Source organism: Oryctolagus cuniculus, chromosome 1 (assembly GCF_051225735.1).
Source record: "Oryctolagus cuniculus isolate XC-2025 breed Fujian yellow rabbit chromosome 1, ASM5122573v1, whole genome shotgun sequence".
In the NCBI taxonomy this organism is placed as follows: domain Eukaryota; kingdom Metazoa; phylum Chordata; class Mammalia; order Lagomorpha; family Leporidae; genus Oryctolagus; species Oryctolagus cuniculus.
This window is the reverse complement of record NC_142867.1, coordinates 16,405,727-16,426,389: the sequence shown is the minus strand read 5'-3', so window position 1 is coordinate 16,426,389 and position 20,663 is coordinate 16,405,727. Positions and strand designations below refer to the sequence as shown.

The window sequence follows — 20,663 nt, the reverse complement described above, 5'->3', positions numbered from 1 at the left end:
TAGTGAGGTGGGGATTTCATCAATCTAATACCACTGAAATGAATACCCTTTTTATTTTTGGCAAAAGGGATTCTCAATAATTTGATTTAATTCATTTTAATGGAAATTCTTATAGGCAATAAACTGTGCATATTTATGGGTACTATGTAAGGTTATGATGGATGTATGGATTGTATAATCTCCAGTCATGGTAAATATGTCTATCTCCTTAAATGTTTAATAATTCTTTATAGTGAAAACATCTAAAATTGTATCTTCTAAGTTTTGTAGAAATATTTACGGAACAGCAGTATTGACTGCAGTCACTCTATAGTGGAATACAATCAAGTCTTCTTATTCCTATCTGGCTATAGCTTAGTAGCCATTAATCAGCCTTTCCACACATCCTCTATTTTCTTACCTTCAGAGAATCTGGAAACCACCACTATGTTTATATAATGTGAGGTCACCTTTTTTTTCAAGACTCCTTGTATAAGTGATATCATATAATATTTGTGTTTCTGTGATTGGTTTATCGTGCTTAATGTAATGACTTGGATTTCCATGCATGATGTGGATGACAAGATTTAATCATTTTTAAGGAAGAGTATTATTCCATTGTGTGAATATGCCACAGTTTCTCTACCATTCAACATGGATGGTAACTTAAATTGATTCTATTTCTTGGCTTTTGTGAATAGTGCTGGAACAAACATTGGAGTCCAAATGTCTCTATGACAGACTGATTCTGTCTCCCTTGTACATATAGTGTATAGTTGGATTGCTGGATCATACGGTAATTCTATTTTTAGTTCTTTGAGGAAACTACATACTGTTTTGCATAATTTATGTCCTAATTTACGTTTTCATCAACAGAATTCCCCGTACTCCAGATCCTCACCAACACTCCTTATTTTTCACCTTTTTTATATTAACTGATCCTACTGGAGTGAAGCAGTATCTCATTGTTGCTTTGATTTGCATTTCCTTGGTGATGACTGTTGTTGAGCATTTTTCATGTACCTGTTGGCCATTTGTGTGTGTTCTTTGAAAAACGTGTTTAATGCATTTTTCCCAGAAACCTTTTATTTAAGGTATACAAGCTTCAAGCATTTCATAAATACTTTAGGAACCTGGTGATTCTTCCCACTCGTAGTCCCACCCTTCTTCCTCCCTCTCCTATTCCCATCTTATTTTTTACTAAGATCTATTTTTTAACTGTATATACATAAGATTATACTAAGTAAAGAGTTCAACAATTGTATAACACCTTTATTTTTGCTATGAATTAGTATGTACTTATATTTGCTATGTACTAACTCCTTGTTCAATGTATAGCTTGTAAACATTTTCAGTCAACTTGTAGACTGTTGCTTCTTAAGGGAAACTAAATATGTTTGTGTATTTCAATGTTTGTGGTGATCTTAACTCTAAAATGCCCATGTAATCCAGTGGAGATATTGATGAGGGTAAGCTCAAACCACCGAAGTGATTAGCAGCAAGTACTCCACCAATCTTAAGAAACTGATGCATTTGTATTACCCAAGAGCTTTACAGATCATTATTTCTTCTCTAGTGCATATATGAGGAATATGAAGTTGTTCTTGGTCACAGTTTTCTGCTGTCTTTTCAGGCTCATTTTTCCTTCAAGTACTTCCTCGTCCTCAGGGATGCTAAATTTCCTAAGGTCACTTTCTGTTTTGTCACGACCCAGGGTGGTTTTCCTTTCTTTTTAGTAAATCCAGGTAAAATTCACATGGCGGAAAATTCTCAGCACTGTATGACCATCCCCTGCCTACTTAGAATATTTTATTCCACCCATAACAACCCACTCCCTCTCCCTCCCTTCAACATCCGGGTACCTTAATACTCTTTCTATCTGCAGCATTGCCTATTCTGTTTCTCCCTGTAAGTGGATTACACCACAAATGGATCTTTGCTCCTGGATTCGATGAGTTGGCTTGATGCATTCCAGTTTCCTTTATGATGCGGTATGTATCAAGAAGTTAAAACAGCATCAGCTTCCTAAGGAAGGGGCTCCTGCAGGTCGAGCTGGCGGAATATCCCCCACCCACTCTGATTTGACTGACTGCCAGCCACTGCCACTCCAAGTTAAAGTATCATCTGTACAGCTATATTAATGATACAAACTGGATGATCAAATGCAACTCCCACAGGGTTTTGGGTTTTCATGGAGAGTGATGCTCTTAAACAATTGAAAAAATAATGTCTTCAGGAAAATTTTATTCATTAGGAAATAATTTAGTGTAAAAACGGTAAATAGACTGAGGTTTTGTGGTGCTCCAGTGACTCGCAACACAAATATAGTAAGTAGTTGACAACCACCTAGGAAACTGCCTTCTTCAGAAAATAACAATTTGGCTGCATCCTGGCATATTTTGAAAAGTTTGTTGCATGATACTGATATTAAATCATAATAAGTGCTGGAAGAAGGGCTTGATATGCCTGTGGATTAATAAAGATATTTTTGTCCTACAACCAAGGTAGTGCTTTCAGTAATGCAACAATTAATTATGTACTTATATAGTCCATAAAATTTGTGCATGATAATAATTCATTTTACAAACATATTTTCAACACTTACTGGATACAAGAAACCACTAGATTTAAAAATAAAACAATCATACCTGGCTTAAAAGTTGAAAGTCAATTTATTTTTAGAAAACCTCTTTAGAGTATAATGTATGTACAAGAAATGATCCATTAAAATATAAAATATATCTTGTCAATATAATTTGAAGAATAAAAACATCTCTTCACTGAGAACCAAATTAGAAAAAATCATTACTAAGTCAGCAAACTATGGACCATAATTTTTTTGTTAGAACTCTGAGCACTGTTTTATTAACGTCTTAACTATGATTGCTTCTGCGACAAAAAAGAAAAACCTGAGAGATTGTGAGAGCTCATATGAACTGAAAACCCTGAAGTACATACTATAAAATCTCAAAGGGGAAGTTTGCAACTCCTGATATAATATGTGGATTGCTTACCATTTTATGCTATTAAAATAATTCAGCGGTGAATAACTTTCTATGTCATTATGTGGATATAGTCATTCATCTTCGGTATTCATGGAGGGATGGGGTCTTCGGCATTTAAATGTACAGCTCTGTAGGTTATCATCACACAGTTTTACAAAGCAACCATTGTCTAAATGGGTCATAATACTGTACTGAGGCTTTAATTTTTATTATTTCCGCATGAATAGAGGTATTTATCCACCTCCAATAAAGTCTCTGAAATTTTGATTTTGAATATGACTCAAGTTAAAAGGACCATGTTTCAGTGTTTGACCTTCTGTAATTCCTATTTTTTTTTTCTTTTTGGACAGGCAGAGTGGACAGTGAGAGAGAGAGAGAGAGAGAAAGGTCTTCCTTTTGCTGTTGGTTCACCCTCCAATGGCCGCTGCGGCCAGCGCACAGCGCTGATCCGATGGCAGGAGCCAGGTACTTCTCCTGGTCTCCCATGGGGTGCAGGGTCCAAGCACTTGGGCCATCCTCCACTGCACTCCCGGGCCACAGCAGAGAGCTGGCCTGGAAGAGGGGCAACTGGGACAGAATCCGGCACCCTGACCGGGACTAGAACCCGGTGTGCCGGTGACGCAAGGCGGAGGATTAGCCTAGTGAGCCGCAGCGCCGCCTATGTAATTCCTATTTTCAAACATACATCATTGTTACTATTTCAAGTCAAGATAGCCCAAAGATGTTAGTTCAGTTCTTTTGTATGAAGTTGAAGTGACCCAATTATTTTTTTTTCTTTTCAAAATATTTCAATAATGAAAGCACATTCCCAAAGAAATATAACCATGGTTTATAGGTTCAGAAAAAACTAGCTGGAAATGACTTTAGAAATAATCTATGTACTTCCATCTTTTTTCAGAGGAGGACATGCATTCTATAAGGGAAGATTCACTTATTAAATACCACGGTAATTTAGAGTAACATTGGTTAAAGTGTTCATTGTAGGCTCTAGAGTATGAGAGAGAAGGATGTCCAGGGAGATTAAAAGTTGCTGCATCTGACTTTAATACAGGACAAAATTGCTACTTACTGGTTCATTTGAACATTAATACTGTTCTATTATAGCCAAAGTATTTATATAGACTACTATCAGCATGGATCTATTTGCTGTATTATTATAATACATGTAATAAATATACCATTGTCTTCTGTTAAGGGAGTTAAGAGGCAAGAGCAAAGGAAGAATTCAAGATACTGGATAGTGACTGTAACTTAGCTCATTATAAGCAGTCTCTGACAATATTGTAGAAAGACAGTAATTTTTATCATATCATCATTGAATATGTAAAAAGAATGTGGTTTAGAAATATGGGATGTGAGGGTCATCAAAAGAACATGGCATGGTTGCTTGGGACACGCACAATTCTCACACTGGAGTACTGGAGTTGGAGTTCCATCTTGTGATTCCAGCTTCCTGATAACACTCCCTGTGGGTGGCAGTAGATGATGGATCAAATGGTGAGTGCAGCTGAAATGTGGGTGATCCAGAAGAAGTTTTATCCTCCTGGATGCAGCCTGACCTAGCCTAAGCTGTTGCAGGTATTGGAGAAGTGAACCACTGGATGGAAGATTTTCACCCCCATCTCTGTAAATGAAGCTGAATAAATAATTTTTTAATTTTTATTTAATGAATATAAATTTCCAAAGTACAGCTTATGGATTACAATGCCTTTCCCCCCCATAACGTCCCTCCCATCCACAACCCTCCCCTTTCCCGCTCCCTCTCCCCTTCCATTCACATCAAGATTCATTTTCAATTCTCTTTATATACAGAAGATCAGTTTAGCATATATGAAGTAAAGATTTCAACAGTTTGTACCCACATAGAAACACAAAGTGAAAAATACTGTTTGAGTACTAGTTATAGCATTAAATCACAATGTATAGCACATTAAGGACAGAGATCCTACATGAGGAGTAAGTGCACAGTGTCTCCTATTGTTAATTTAACAATTGACACTCGTATTTATGATGTCACTAATCACCTGAGGCTCTTGTCATGAGTTGCCAAGGCTATGGAAGCCTTTTGAGTTCACCGACTCTGATCATATTTAGACAAGGCCATGGTCAAAGTGGAAGTTCTCTCCTCCCTTCAGAGAAAGGTACCTCCTTCTTTGATGACCCGTTCTTTCCACTGGGATCTCACTCATGGAGATCTTTCATTTAGGTTTTTTATTTTTATTTTTCCCCAGAGTGTCTTGGCTTTCCATGCCTGTAATATTCTAATGGGCTTTTCAGCCGGATCCACATGCCTTAAGGGCTGAATCTGAGGCCTGAGTGCTTATTCTTAAGTGTTGAAACTTAACTGAAAAGTGATCGCTGTTAAATATAAGAGTGGGAATAAGAGAGGGAAGAGATGTATAATTTGGGACATGCTCAAGCTGACTTGCCCCAAACGGTAGAGTTAGAAACATACCAGGGGATTCCAATTCAATCCCATCAAGGTGGCATGTACCAATGCCATCTCACCAGTCCAAGTGATCAATTTCTGTTCACAATTGATCATAATGATAGGACTAAGAGCCAAAGGGATCACATAAACAAGAATAGTGTCTGCTAATACTAACTGATAGAATAAAAAAGGGAGAGAACGATCCAACATGGGAAGCGAGATACACAGCAGACTCATAGAATGGCAGATGTCCTAAACAGCACTCTGGCCTCAATAAATAATTTTGAAAGTTCATGGCAAATAGGTCTAAAATATTAGTTTAGTTTGGTAGAAATAGTTTATAAAATGTGCACTGGAGGGGTCCTCATTCATGGAAAATGTGTGCCAAGAAAAATCTATGATGTAGTTCGAAATCTTTTAACCAAACAAAGCTTATCTATTAATTCCACTTTCCCCATGAACATTCTAAGTGCCCTCATAGTAAATGAAAATAATCAGCATTTAAATAGGCAGGCTAATATAGATAAAGAGTTTGATGTTGTGTTGTCCATTTCTTTTTTTTTATGATTTTTTTTAACTTTTATTTAATGAATATAAATTTCCAAAGTATGATTTATGGATTACAATGGCTTCCCCCACATACCGTCCCTCCCACCCACAACCCTCCCCTTTCCCACTCCCTCTCCCCTTCCATTCACATCAAGATTCATTTTCGATTATCTTAATATACAGAAGATCAGCTTAGTATACATTAAGTAAGGATTTCAACAGTTTGCTCCCACACAGAAACATAAAGTGAAAAATAATAGATGATTTTTTTTTAAATGATGATGAAATCAGATCAGACCTATTGTCATGTTTAATCCCAGTGAGAGTCAAGTTGGGAGTTGATAATTTCTTTTATTTATTTATTTATTTATTTTAATATTGTAAATTTACTAGAAATACTCCCAATAATTTGTCATTCAATATCAGACATTCAGGGAGTTTACAAGGATTAAAATCAATGCATTCTATTTTTGGAATTTCAGAAACTACAAAGCATCTACATGTTCAAATATGCAATTTAAGACGCTTAATAAATCTACGGATACCTGAAATAATGTCTGAGTGAGAAGACAATAAATTTTTGGCACATTTGAGAGTTAGGAATATTTTTCACAATTTTTTCTCCAAATATGGATTAAAAACACATATCTAAACATGACATGTTTGGGGAACTGCAATATTTCCTGATGAATAGTTTTATTTGGAGAATTGTAATATTTCCTATTCATCAGTTTTAAAAAAGTTCTCATTTTTTAAACTATTTGTCATAATTTCATTTTCTGTGTACCATGCAATATAAATTTTACAAAGGAACAACTATGAATTTTATGTAAACAGAATCTAAGTATTCAAGGACACATTTTATTTTTCAGTTTCTCTAGGCCCACTTTCACATCCTTGTTCCGCAGGCTATAAATCAGAGGGTTCAACATGGGAATCACCAGCGTGTAAAACAGTGAGGTCATCTTGTCCTCATCTAGAGAGTAGGAAGAACTTGGCCTGAAGTACATGAAGAGCATAGTGCCCTGGAAAATCGCAACTGTGGTTAAGTGGGAGGTGCAGGTGGAGAAAGCTTTGAACCTCCCCTCAGCAGAGCGGATCTTCAAAACGGATGAGATGATGTAGCAATAAGAGACAAAAACTCCTGAAATGGTACTCAGTTCAATAAAACCAAAAATGGTGAATAATACCAGCTCATTGACTTGAATGTCAGAACAGGAAAGGAGGAACAGTGGAGGCAAATCACAGAAGAAATGATTAATCTCATTAGACCCACAGAAGCATAAGTGAAATGTTAACGATGTATGTATCAATGCATCTGCCATTCCCACCAGGTAAACCCCAGCCATGAGCAGGGAGCACACCCTGCTGGACATGTTGACTGTGTAGAGCAAGGGGTTGCTAATGGCCTTGTAGCGATCAAAGGCCATCACTGCCAGCAGCAGACACTCAGAGTCTGCAAAGATACAGAAGATCAGGAACTGCAGAGCACAGCCATAGAAGGGAATTGACCTGTCTGTGGCAAATATGTCCACCAGCATCCTGGGTCCAATTGCAGTGGAGTAGCAGAGGTCACAGAATGAGAGGTGGCTGAGGAAAAAGTACATTGGGGTGTGCAGCCGGGAATCCAGTCTAATTAAGATGATCATTCCAAGATTTACCAGGATATTAATGAGATAGACAAGCAGAAACACACTGAAAAGAATCAGTTTTGTATCAGTGTTAGTAGTGATTCCCAGGAAAATGAATTCATTTAAGGAGGAACAGTTTCCTCTGTCCATTGCTCTTTATTCCTGTTTAATGTTTGAAGAAATGATAAAACAATTACAGGTAGATGTTTAATTCTTCTATGCATCTGTAAAATATCAGTAAGAAAACACCATGTGTATTTGCAATTTTGATTTTAGTTCTCAGCAAAATAACCTGTCATGTGTTACTCTGCAAAGAGACAGAATAGTTGATAATAATAAAGCAATTTAAGATAGCTAGTTGGAAACTTTATTGAAATCTAGATACCATTCATTAATTGTGAAACTTCCTACAAATTTATTTTCTTCTCTTTGCTTTATCTTTCATTTCACAGGGAGTGCACTCATATAGTTAATGTATCACTATTTCATTAATCAAACATTATGCAAGAAAAAATTATACAGTCACATTATAAGTAACAGAACTACGCATTTCTTATGCCTGTGAGATTTACAATAACAAGAAAGTAACTACAATCATTATGTTCTCCAAATAATTGAAAAAATTTATCATTGCATTAATTCTAAATAAAATCAATATGTCATTGGTTGATGATAAAGTGAGTTACTATGTTATTATGCACTGTTTCTGGTCTATGCTGTCTTTATTATTTAATAAGATATAAAATATATATTATTAACTTATATATTATTATTGATTTATTATGTGCTCATTACCATTTACATCAGAAATCTGGTACCGAAGGATGAGTCTCCTCTTAATTCAAAGTGAAGTGCTAAAAAGTAGACTCACCACTATTTAACAGGAATATTTGACTTTTAAAGAGTTTATTTGCTTGAGAGGCAGAGAAAAAGAAAGAGAAAGACAGTGAAGATAAGCACAAAGAACACACATTCACTGGGTCACTCCCTAAATGCCCACACAACAGTTGGGGTTGGGTTGAGGATAAAGCCAAGCACAGGTAACTCAGTCCAGGTTTCCATGCAGGTGGCAGAAGTCCAAAAATCTGAGTTATTGCTATTATTTCCCACAGTCATATTAGCAAGATGCTGGAGTCAAAATTGGGTACTGAACCCAGGCACTCCAATGTGGACATGTATGATTGATCACTTGTATAGCTACCTGCTCTCTACATTGGATTTTGGATGAACTTTTATATAAAAACATGTAAATGTAGTAAGTGTCAACATATAGTATTGAGATACATGGACTTTTCTTCTTGGTATCTGTGTATATATCTATGTGGCATATATTTGTGTGTGTGAATGCATATTGGTCTAGGAGAATTAGAATGTGGATGATGAATATGTGCTGGAATCTTTAGGTTTAAATATACATGGCATGAGGTTCATGTACATCTGAATTTTTTTCACATATTGTTATTTGTAATGTGATACTCTAATTTTCAATTAACACAAAAAAACCTTAAATTCACACATATTCTGGCTCAATGAAAAATGAATAAAAAACTATCATTAATCTAGATTAAAATAAAATCACTAAAATATAATTTTAGACACTAATAATTTCCACTAGAGTCCTTTATTTATGATAATAAAATATTATTTCTGGTCAACAGCTTTCAAATTGTGTTGAACTAGGTAAAGTGGAGTAAATGATTAATTTACAAATAACTCATATTTTTTCAGAAAAGTAGGGTGTTTATAATTTGTTTCCTTGTATTTGAAAACTCAGGAACTTACCTGAGATGCTCAGGTTGTTGGTACCTGAACACAAAGCAGAGAGAATTTTATCTTCCAGGGTAGCATTGGGGATTTAATTCTCTGGAGCTACTTCCCTCAGGAGTTGGTGTTGTGTGATAGTCTGATTAATTATTTTTTTGTTTCTGTATTTTCCCTCATGACTGTGTCAAAACTTCTTGAAAAATTTGAACTTTAATTCTTCATTGTTGTAATGAATTTGATCAGGATGAAAAGTGAAAATTAATCTGCTAACAGTGAAAATTAATCTGCTATATGTATATATCTATACACATTTTTGTACTATGAAGTACACCATCTTTGTCCTATAAAATAGAATCTACTGAAACTCAGATTTACCCCATACAATCATTTCCAAAACCTTTCTAGTATTCATTTTTCTTCCATTTTGAAGCGATATCCACATTATCTCCATGAATTATGTCTGGTTTTCAGTGGCATATTTATTGAGACTTACTTCATATACTATAAATGCACACTTTTAAAGAAAATGCTTCTTTGTTTTCTAGTATTCATATATTCACAGCCTTTTACAGACTTTTCCCATACCTACTTCTAGAACATTTTTCATCATCTCAACACATCAAATGTAAATAACATCATAGAATATCTGACTTTTCATCTTAGTCTTCTTTATCTTAGTATAATGTTTTCCAGATTCATTAAACAGCTGATGAATATCTGGGTTGTTTCTGAGTTTGGGCTAATATATAATTCTGTGAACATTTATATCCATGGAATCTTTAAATGCTAGCTTCTTCACCAAGCATTGTATTATTCCTTCACTACGTCACATTGTCTACACTCAGTAGATTCTTTGTAGTTCTGTACAATATTTATGCAAGGATTTCTCTTCTACAATTAGCTGTTAGGAATGAGATTTGTGGATTTGAAAAAAAAAAAAAAACTTCCTAAGGTCCCTAATAAAATAATTAGCAAAGATAATTGCATACTAATTATTTGTTGTTAACTACTTAAAGCTACAAAATGTAAGTAACAAAGTAACAACAAAGAACTGAAATGCACTGATGTAGGAATTATTTCTACTTAGACGGGGCATAAGTATGAGGTTGATTTTTAAGGATAACACATGGATAATGATTTGTTTTTCTTAAGATAGATATCTGCAAGCTAAACTGGTGGTAGCATCTTCAGGGTCTTCAGTAAACTGGCACAGATGAGTCAAAGTTTTATCTATGTAAATGCTACTCCAGGCTCCTGACTTCAGATCAGGGCGGTGCACCGGCTGCAGCACACCAGCCACAGCGGCCATTGCGGGGTGAGCCAACCGAAAAGGAAGACCTTTCTCTCTGTCTCTCTCTATCTTTGTCCACTCTGCTTGTCAAAAAAAAAAAAAAAAATGCTACTCCAAATAATTCATTGGTATTTCTTTTTAATCTTGAAAAACCACTGGCACAATTTAATTCTAACTGTTCTCTTACTTGGAAATTGTTATATTTTTTGTCGTATAAATCAGGTAATGTAATTAGTGAACGTGAAAAGATAGTGGTGTAGCAAAGATGTTCCTATGTAACTTGATGTTCACCCTACTGTTGTATGTGATCATCTATTACCAAGAATGATTATTCTTTGGCTAAATAAATCTGAAATGTAACAGCATTAGAGTGTATAAAAGTGCATGCATAGTTATGAATATTTGGATTCTTATATGAAGCATCATGGGGGAGTATTGTGGCACAGCTGATTAATATGATGTTTAAAATGCCTACATCCGATATCAGAGTGCTGGTTTGAGTGCTGGCTATCCTGGCTTCCCATCAAGGTCCTTGCTAATATGCTAGAACATAGCAGAACATGGTTCAAGTAGGGTTCCTACCTCCCATACAAAAGACCTGAAGGAATTCCTGGTTAATTGCTTTGACCTGGCCCCAGTCTTGATTGTTGTAGACATTTAAGGAGTGAAACAGCTTATGAAAGACACCTCTCTCTCTCTCTCTCTCTCTCTCTCTCTCTCTCTCTCGATTTCTGCCTTATAAATAGACAAATAAATAAATAAATAAATGAGAGAGAAAGTGAGAGAGATTGTAAGAAACCCCAAGGTAAGGGTCTTAGGGGAATTTATACAGACATAAAAACTGATTTGGGTTATATCCATTGGATTTTTACAATAAACATTCCATAAATTTAAACATACTTTTACACATGATATCCCCAGGTTACAGCTTACAAATATCCACTATCATAGAATAATAATTATGTATTGCAAAACTATTAGTTACTGTAATGCATTTTGTAAGAATACACATCTTCTAATTTCATTCTTCAAATACATGTTCTTTGTTCATGGTTCACTGTTGTATGGGTGTTGATGAGGATATAAAGAAAATCGTTTGACATATTAATATCTACTCTGTTTCTGTATACCAGAGAAAGCTTTTCCATATTTTCATAGTCTCTCATATAAGCAACAAGAGATCCAGGAAACAATAATCTTTTGCCTAAATCTTTCAAAAAGTTACTTAGAAAGTTACCACATTATTTTACAATATTTTGGGGATAGAAAATCACTAACTTCTTAAACTTCACTTCAGCAAATTTATTTGATTTTGTATGATTTCCTTTCCCAGTGCACTGCCTCTTTCTGTCTTATTTTACAGCACATATTTTAGTTAATGTGAAACATATTTTTTTGAGATTAAATGCAAATAACATTACATGATAGTGTTATTTTTTTTTCCTTAAAAACAGTGCCTGCACTCAAAGTAAATTATAGTCCAAATAAATGAAGACCTAAAGATAACATCAATCCCATTTCTTGGAAGCCTTGATGTTGTATGGATGACAAGCAGGAACCTATTATGATGAATGATGACAGATTCAAACTGATTGCCAAATTTGTTAGCATTTTTCCTTTTCTGAACGATTTTTATACCATCCTCAAGACACTGTAGTGGAGCAACCGTGCCATCTGAATTCATATTTTCACCAACATGGAACTAGTGGTTTTGTTTGTTTGTTTGTTTGTTTTTTTGACAGGCAGAGTGGATAGTGAGAGAGAGACAAAGAGAAAGGTCTTCCTTTTTGCCATTGGTTCACCCTCCAATGGCCACCACGGCTGGCATGCTGCGGCTGGCGCACCGTGCTGATCCGAAGGCAGGAGCCAGGTGCTTCTCCTGGTTTCCCATGGGGTGCAGGGCCCAAGCACTTGGGCCATCCTCCATTGCCTTCCCGGGCCACAGCAGAGAGCTGGCCTGCAAGAGGGGCAACCAGGACAGAATCCGGTGCCCCGACAGGGACTAGAACCCCGTGTGCCGGCTCCGCTAGGTGGAGGATTAGCCTATTGAGCCACGGCGCCGGCTGGAACTAGTGGTTTTTGAAATTGGCAAGGATGTGTTTGATTTATTCTGCAGCCCTCTCAAAAAAGGTTTTACTCCTTTTGGTCTCTGCTCTTCAAGTTGACGTTGATTGATTTCATATAATCTTTGATATACTTCTTGTAGGCTTCTTTTGTGAAACTGGTTTCCTGCAAGTGATATCTCATGAAAGCATCAGTACCAGTGATTTTTGTACTTTCAGTATCTTCATCCCTGGAGTGGAAGCACTTCCACTAGTGACCAGCAAGTCATCAGTTACCTCTGTCCTACGGACCATCTTCCACCCACGTCAATGCACAGACTGCTTGTGATTTCTCAGATCTAGTAAATGTCAGAGAACATCTCAATGTGGCTGATGAGGTCCCTGTAGCTAATTATGAAGGCTATGGAAGGAGATGATGGCATAGCCAGCTTAACAGGAGCCCAATTTCAGAATTCATGGGTAGAGGTGACCTGTTGGAAAAAGAGTTAATGTGAATTATTCTGTAACAACTCTCAATTGCTTTAAATCGGCCTAATACTATTTTCAGCACTTCATTGCATTAACTCAGTTAACTATTCCACAATCAATGATGTTGGTACAGTATTTCTCCCATTTTAGATGTAACTTAACTGCAGAAAATGTGACACTGTTTATCCAGGTACTGAATTAATATATGAAACAGAGCTAACTGGTTTCTCCCCTTATCTAGTAATCTAAGTTCATAAATGAGAAATTATATATATACATATATAAGCACATGCAGAAATGCACCCATTCAAACCAAATTTTCTGAAATATTTACTATATTCATTAACTGATAGGCTGATACAGCTATTTTACCATAAACTCCTACTGAGTCATTATTAAACAGGAGTTTCACTATTACTTATAGCAATTTAGAAAGCTTTTTAAATATTTTCTTATTTCGTGGGCTTATGTAATGCATTTTTCTATGTAATAGAAGAGATCTGTTCTGTGAGGAAATTGATCAGCATTTTGGGAACAATGAGTGTAGAATAACAAAAATCTACAATTGGCAGCTTGTTGAGCAAAAACATATATGTGAGTCTGAAAGTGAGGCTCTGTCCTACTTGCACAGAAATCTAGTGTTCCATAAGTAATTTCATAACTTATAATGTCATAAATATGAGTGAAATGACCACCTGCTCTACAGGGCATGTTGAAATCCCCATACAGTAAATTCAGTTACTAAGGTAGAGTTTCTGTATATAAGCTCCATTTCTGTGTTGTTTTCCTTTTGCATAATTCTAACAGTGTGAAATGTTACTTTGTTGGAAAGAGTGAATGATTAGGTATACTTATAAGGCTATTCTGTGCTTTGAATAAATATGTGAACTAAGGAGGATCCAAATAAAGAAATCAGACTCGAACTTGCTTTAGTTGTAAACTTAGATATAATTCAGATTTCAGTAGTCATTACATCCCATTATAAATTTTAATTTATTTATTTGAATAATGATTGTTTATTCTCAGGGCAATTTACTCTCTGTGTGCAGGAGTCAATGCATGCGTGCTAGTGTGGTGGCATAGTAGAATAAGCCTCTGCCTGTGGTGCTGGCATCCCTGATGAGCTCTGGTTCAAGACATGGCTGCTCCACTTCCAGTCCTGCTCCCTGCTGACATGCCTGGGAAAGTACTGGAAGATTGCCCAAGTGCTTGGGCCTCTGAACCCACATGGGAGACCTGGATGAAGTTCCTAGCTACTGGCTTTGGCCTGGCCCAGCCCTGGCAGTTATGGCCATTGGGGATTAAAGCAGTTTATGGAAGACCTCTCTCTCTCTGTCTCTGCTGCTCTCTGTTTCTAGCTCTACCTTTCAAATAAATAAATAATTCTTAAAAAAAAAAAGAATCAATGTGTGATTTTGCTTATCTTTTTGTATACCAACTATAATACCATGTCTTGTACAGAGGACTAAGGGAACTGATAAATGATCAGACTAATGATGATATATGCAAAGGATGTGTGTATTATTAAAAATAAATTGATTTATAGACTAGTGTTAGAATGAGAAAGAATTTGTTTTTTTTTTTCCCCAGGATTTCGTAATTAGTAGTGTTATTTCCCTATTGACATTTGACTCAGTGATGTAATTAAATATACTATAACTAGTTATTCTTTTAAAAATATATGAAGCAGCAATAATATTAGTGAATGAAAGTAGATGTCAGAAAATATCAGCTGTAAATACAACTTCGATAGCAAAGACTTCAGGGTTACTTTGTAAACCTTGTAAAGAAATCAAAACTGGTATACCAAATGAATAATCCATTTGTCCCTATATTTTGGCCTCTATCACAATATTAATATTTAATAAATTATCAATAATTCTTATTTGGAAACCAAATAATATGCACAAAATTTTAATTATAACGTTTTTGCTTAATGAAATTACACCACTAATTATATATTATGAGCAAAAGCAATTAACTGAAAATTTTAATTTAATTATTTAAATGATACCCAATATTGTGTACATTTGTGAAATACATTGAGATGCCTATACATGTTCTATGATGTTCAAATTATGGTAAACATCTCTATGTCCTAGAATAGTAATCATTTCTTTATGGTAACAGAATCCAAAACCTTTTCTTCTAGCCATACATTTTTAGAAATAATAGTTGGTATATTGTCATTATGTGTATTTACCCTACAGTGCAGTAAGGCACCAGAACGTCCTTCTGTCTTCTGTGACTTAATGAAACTTTGCAATTCCTTTCTCTGTCCTTTCCTTTCCCCTACATTCTCCAGCCTTTGGTAACCACCATTCTAGTCCCAATTGCTATGAAGGCGACTTACTTTTTAAAAATAATTATTTACTTATTTGAAAGTTAGATCACAGAGGAAGGAGGAAACAGAGAGGAAGTGATGCTCCATTGGTTCACTTCCCACATGGCCCCAGTGAACAGGTTTGAATCAGGCTGAAGCCAGGAGCCAGAAGCCTCACCCAGGTCTCCCGTCGGGGAACAGAGGTTCAGGCACTTGGGCCATCTTCTAGCACTTTTGTCAGTAGGGAGCTGGATCAGAAGAGGAGTAGCCAGGACAAGAAGCGGCACCCAAAAGAGATTTGGGTGTCACAGACAGCAACTTTACCCACTACACCACAATGCTGGCCCTGAATCAACATTGCATAAATTGCACATATGAATGGCATTATTGGGTACTTTTTTTTTTTTTTTTGACAGGCAGAGTGGACAGTGAGAGAGAGAGACAGAGAGAAAGGTCTTCCTTTGCCGTTGGTTCACCCTCCAATGGCCGCCACGGCTGGCGCACCGCGCTGATCCCATGGCAGGAGCCAGGTGCTTATCCTGGTCTCCCATGGGGTGCAGGGCCCAAGCACTTGGGCCATCCTCCACTGCCTTCCCGGGCCATAGCAGAGAGCTGGCCTGGAAGAGGGGCAACCAGGACAGAATCCAGCGCCCCGACCGGGACTAGAACCTGGTTTGCCAGCGCTGCAAGGTGAAGGATTAGTCTAGTGAGCCGCGGCGCTGGCCTTGGGTACTTGTTTTACTTTACCTGGCTTATTTTATTTAATATAATGATCACAAATTCCATCTATATGTGGCCAATAGCAAGATTTCACTTTGTTTATGACTGAATGGTGGTTCTTTCGGAATATGAATAAGTACCACGTTTTCTTTATCTATTCATCAACTGGAAGACCCTCAAGTCTTTTTCTATTATTATTATTATTAACAGCACTGCAATAAATATGTTTCAGTCATTTTTAATAGAGTGATTTTATTTCCTTTGGATAAACATGGATACTTAAAAAAGAAATGGAAATTGAATTAAAAGATAAATTTTTATATTCAAAAAATTGAAACCCATGCATAGTTTTTCATTAATACACAGTTTCCATGAACTATTTGAAAATTAGTAGATGCATTTATTTTTTGCTAGTATAGGTCAGGATGTCAAGTTTGAGACTCATTTAAATTACTTCTTTGGAATGTGGCAAAATACTTCAAAGAATAGAATGAATATGGATTTTCTTCAAAATATATGAAATTTGATCTTGAACTTGAATTATGGACTCGGTAATCTATACAAGAAATAAGTAATAAAAGCATCCAGTAGATGTGTTAGAATTGCCACAGAGGTCAGGAAAAGAATTACAAAATTTATTGGTCTCTCTCTCTCATTTATGTAATAAACATTATGGCTCTGACAAGTTAACTACTTTATCTGGTTTATTAAATTATTAATTATTTCATTTAATTATTACAATCTGATATTTGATAAGGTGAGGGCATATCACGTGCTCAAAGTGCAAGCTGAATGGAAATGCAATTTATAGAATGAGTGACTTATTGAATGGATTTAGTCATTTATTGATCATTAGAGCACAGAGAATATGGCTCATGTGATTAGGCTGGGTTCACCTGAATAACCTCCCTACCTCAAGAACTAAAACCTTAAGTACATTTGCAAAATTCCATTTGTCATGTCATATAGCACATTCACAGTTCCTAGGAATTAGGATGCAGGTATCTTTGCGGAATAGAAGCTGTGTTAATCAAAATTTCTCAATGACACAGGTTGACTAATTTATTTGTTTTTCATTTGATTGGATCCATAACTGATGAATTATTCACCTGTATTTGGCACTACATTCCAAAATAGAGTTGTTTAAACCACTATGGACTCAAATTCTATTGGATTAATGCTATTTTATGAGTTTTAGATATTAATTTAAAATATTTTTCACTAAGGAACTAGCACACATTTGAAAACTAAATATCCTAGGCTAATGAAATTTCAACAATTTCAATGTGTAGAGAAGTAAGTTTCCTTTTTCTGGAAATCTGTATTGTGCATTTTCCAAAAATAGCACTGTAATGAGTTTCTCTATGAATTTAAATACATAACAAACAGAATTAGTGATTCCTTCAAGAACTGTACCTAAATACAAGCAACACTTTTTCCAGAATAATTCTTTTCCATTTTTTTCATTCTATGTTCATAGTTAAGCCTTATCATAATTCAGTGTGTTAATATGAATTAGTACTTAATCACCATTTTGAATTCCTAGGACACTGCTGTCCCCATTATTTTGTGATTCCTTCTTTACTATATTTAAGAAAGCATTACTGTAAAATTTCTGGCATAATCATTATCTTTATCATCACTATTCTCCTCATACTAGCCGTTATTATACAGTACACACCAAATTTTTGAAACATGAAAACTTAAATGAGAACATTTATACTATATATTTTAATAAAATACAAAAACAAATAAAAGTAATATGTCATGTTATATGGTAGAGGATATAAAGATTTATGAAGGAGAAATATGACTAGGAACAGAACAAAATCCAACATTGTCTTGTATACACATGCACATTAATAACTTTAACTAGGAAATGGCACAATTGGCAGAGGAGATAAAATAGCTCTTAAAACCACTTATTTGGAATTAGACCAATGGACATTAATGATGGACTAGTTGATTGTTTCCTTGATAATGTCAGTTGAAAGATACAAATTCAAGTAATGCTGAAAGGGTTAAAACCTGAAAGATTATGGAAAATAATGTAAATGCAACTGTGTTGAATTTAGGTAATTCTGGAAATAACTTGTGGCACTTTCCTTAAATTTTTTAAATAAAATGTATTGCAGATAATATTATCCAAATAGTTGTAAAAGACATGATGATACTTTTACAAAGGATGGGAAAGGTAAATGGAATTTTATGATTATAGAGTTTTTTGCATTTTCCAGAAAGTAGAACGTAGTAATCACAGTAAATAGGCAATGTTTAATGATGCATCTAAACTGATTGATATATACTCTGGAAAATATGAATTGATATAGAATAACTATTTGGAGTATAGCTGAGAAAGTTGACATAATTCAAATTTACTCTGGGACCATTACAGCAATTAAGGTAACAATTTATAGAAAGTAAAATAGTAAAACACAGATAGAAATGTTGACTTGTATCAATTATTTTTACAGAAGTCATAAGGAAGAGGACTAATTACACATAATATTTTCTTTGTGTAGGGTACTTTCAAATCAGTTCATAACTAGTTAAACAGTCACAATCCAGTGTTACTGATGTAAGATCTTGAGGTTGTTCTGAGTCCAACATATGGCATGCCAATCTTTATTCATATACTCATTAGTCTAATCATTCAATCAATTAACATCCAATATTGAAACTATTTGAGAAATGCATATGTAATAAAATCAAAGAATACCAATAAATACATGCTTCCTTATTTAGGAAATTATTTAGGTAAATGATCTTTCAATATATCTAAAACACAAACAGCTTATTAAATTGAACTCATAATTTTCATATAGAATATGTGATGTGCATTTTGCTTTATTTTGAGAAAAGATTATTCTTTAGGTATGGAGCATTGAAGGTAAGAAAATTTGTTTACTGTGTATTCATGAAATTTTCAGGCTAGTATTCAAAGCAATAAAAAATACAATAAACTGGGAATGATTAATTTCTGAGAGGGAGAATGTAGATGATAACTCTGACAAGAAGTCAGAAGAACCACAAGTAAAGTCACAACTCTATCTTTTAGGTAATAATTTTCTCAGTGCTGCCATCACATCCTTATTCCTAAAGCTGTATATCATTGGATTAAACATTGGAGTCACGATGGTGTAGAAAAGAGAGAGCAGTTTGTCAGTTCCTGCAGAATGATTGGATTTGGGTCTTAAGTAAGTAATGGTACCAGATCCAAAAAATAAAACCACCACCAGCAGATGGGAGGAACACGTGGAGAAGGCCTTAGTTCTTCCTGTGGCCGTTGGCAGCCTCAGGATAGTGGAAATGATTTTGCTGTAAGAGACAAGTATCAACAAAAAAGGGACTGCAGCGACCAACATAACAACTACATAGACAGACACCTCATGCACAGAAGTGTCCCCACAGGCTAGCTTGAGAATGGGGGGTATGTCACAGAAGAAGTGGTTAATTAGGTTGGAGTTACAGAAATGCAGGGAGAATATTTGCCATGTTTGTCCAATCTGGACTGGGATTCCACTGACCCAGGAGCTAACTGCCAGCTGAACACACATCTTGTGGTTCATGACCAGAGGGTAGTGCAGAGGGTTGCAAATGGCCACATAGCGGTCATAGGACATTACAGCCAGGAGGAAGCACTCAGCAGTTCCAAACATAAGGAAGAAGCACATTTGGATGGCACAGTCCAGTAGAGAAATGCTTCTGTCCTGAGTCCAGAGATTGAACAGAATCCTGGGGAGGGTGACAGACACATAACAGATTTCCAGTGAGGAAAAATTTGCCAGGAAAAAATACATGGGTTTCTGTAGTGCAATGTCAAACCTTGTTATTATTATTATGAGGCTATTTCCAATTAAGATAATCATGTAAATGATGGAGAACACCACAGAGAGTAACCCTTGAAGGTCTGGAAGGTCAGAAAATCCCAGGAGTACAAATTGCATCCCTATGGTAACATTGTCTTCTGCATTTAGTTCTTTGTATTTCATCTGTAGAAATGAATGAAGTGAAATATGTTATTTCACTATCTCTGAACTTTGATTTCTTAGGTATAATCCAAGGTATCACACTCTCTGGTTTTTGCAATTCCCAATAATAAAATCTCTATTTGCTCTAAAACTATAGTTTAGTGAAATTTATCATTACCAAATGCATTTATATGAAAAAATATTTTTCATCTAAGAGATATAGTTCTTTGCTGATGATGATGAGATATATTAAATTTTGTTATTCACTTGAACACACCAAAACTCTAAATCTGAATTCATGTTCAAAACAGAAACAATTCCATTCTTTAAGTACTATTCTTTTGTCCTACTTGCTCAAATATGATTCATATTATTATCCTTTCAAAATTAATTTTACAGAACAATAGTTTTGAAGAGTTAATTTATTTTAGTAAGTGATAATAATCATGTGATATACCCAATGTCTTT

At 35.4% G+C, this 20,663-nt stretch overlaps 2 protein-coding genes across 3 annotated transcripts; both read right to left on the bottom strand.

Moving 5' to 3' along the window:
• Positions 1-6,812: 6,812 nt before the first annotated feature.
• LOC100343117 (olfactory receptor 5W2-like) lies at positions 6,813-7,760 on the bottom strand. The gene has a single exon (XM_008272920.5). It carries the CDS (start codon positions 7,743-7,745, stop codon positions 6,813-6,815), a length of 933 nt encoding a protein of 310 aa, XP_008271142.3. The 5' UTR covers positions 7,746-7,760.
• An 11,402-nt stretch (positions 7,761-19,162) lies between these two features.
• Positions 19,163-20,222, bottom strand: LOC100343372 (olfactory receptor 10AG1-like). Of its 2 annotated transcripts, XM_089303239.1 has the most exons (2): positions 19,288-20,216; positions 19,163-19,187 (listed from the first exon to the last, which is right to left on the bottom strand). In XM_089303239.1, exons 1-2 carry the CDS (start codon positions 20,214-20,216, stop codon positions 19,163-19,165), a joined length of 954 nt encoding a protein of 317 aa, XP_089159365.1. The 2 variants fall into 2 exon arrangements, with proteins under 2 accessions (XP_089159365.1, XP_002708963.4); XM_002708917.5 differs by lacking the exon at positions 19,163-19,187 and having other exon boundaries at positions 19,272-20,222.
• Positions 20,223-20,663: the final 441 nt, after the last annotated feature.

Excerpts from the sequence above, each read along its gene's own strand:
- LOC100343117 (XM_008272920.5), bottom strand. The coding sequence starts at position 7,745 with ATGGACAGAGGAAACTGTTCCTCCTTAAATGAATTCATTTTCCTGGGA.
- LOC100343372 (XM_089303239.1), bottom strand. The coding sequence starts at position 20,216 with ATGAAATACAAAGAACTAAATGCAGAAGACAATGTTACCATAGGGATG. Across the intron at positions 19,188-19,287 it reads ATGGCAGCACTGAGAAAATT|TTTATTGTATTTTTTATTGC; the intron begins ATTACCTAAAAG and ends AATCATTCCCAG.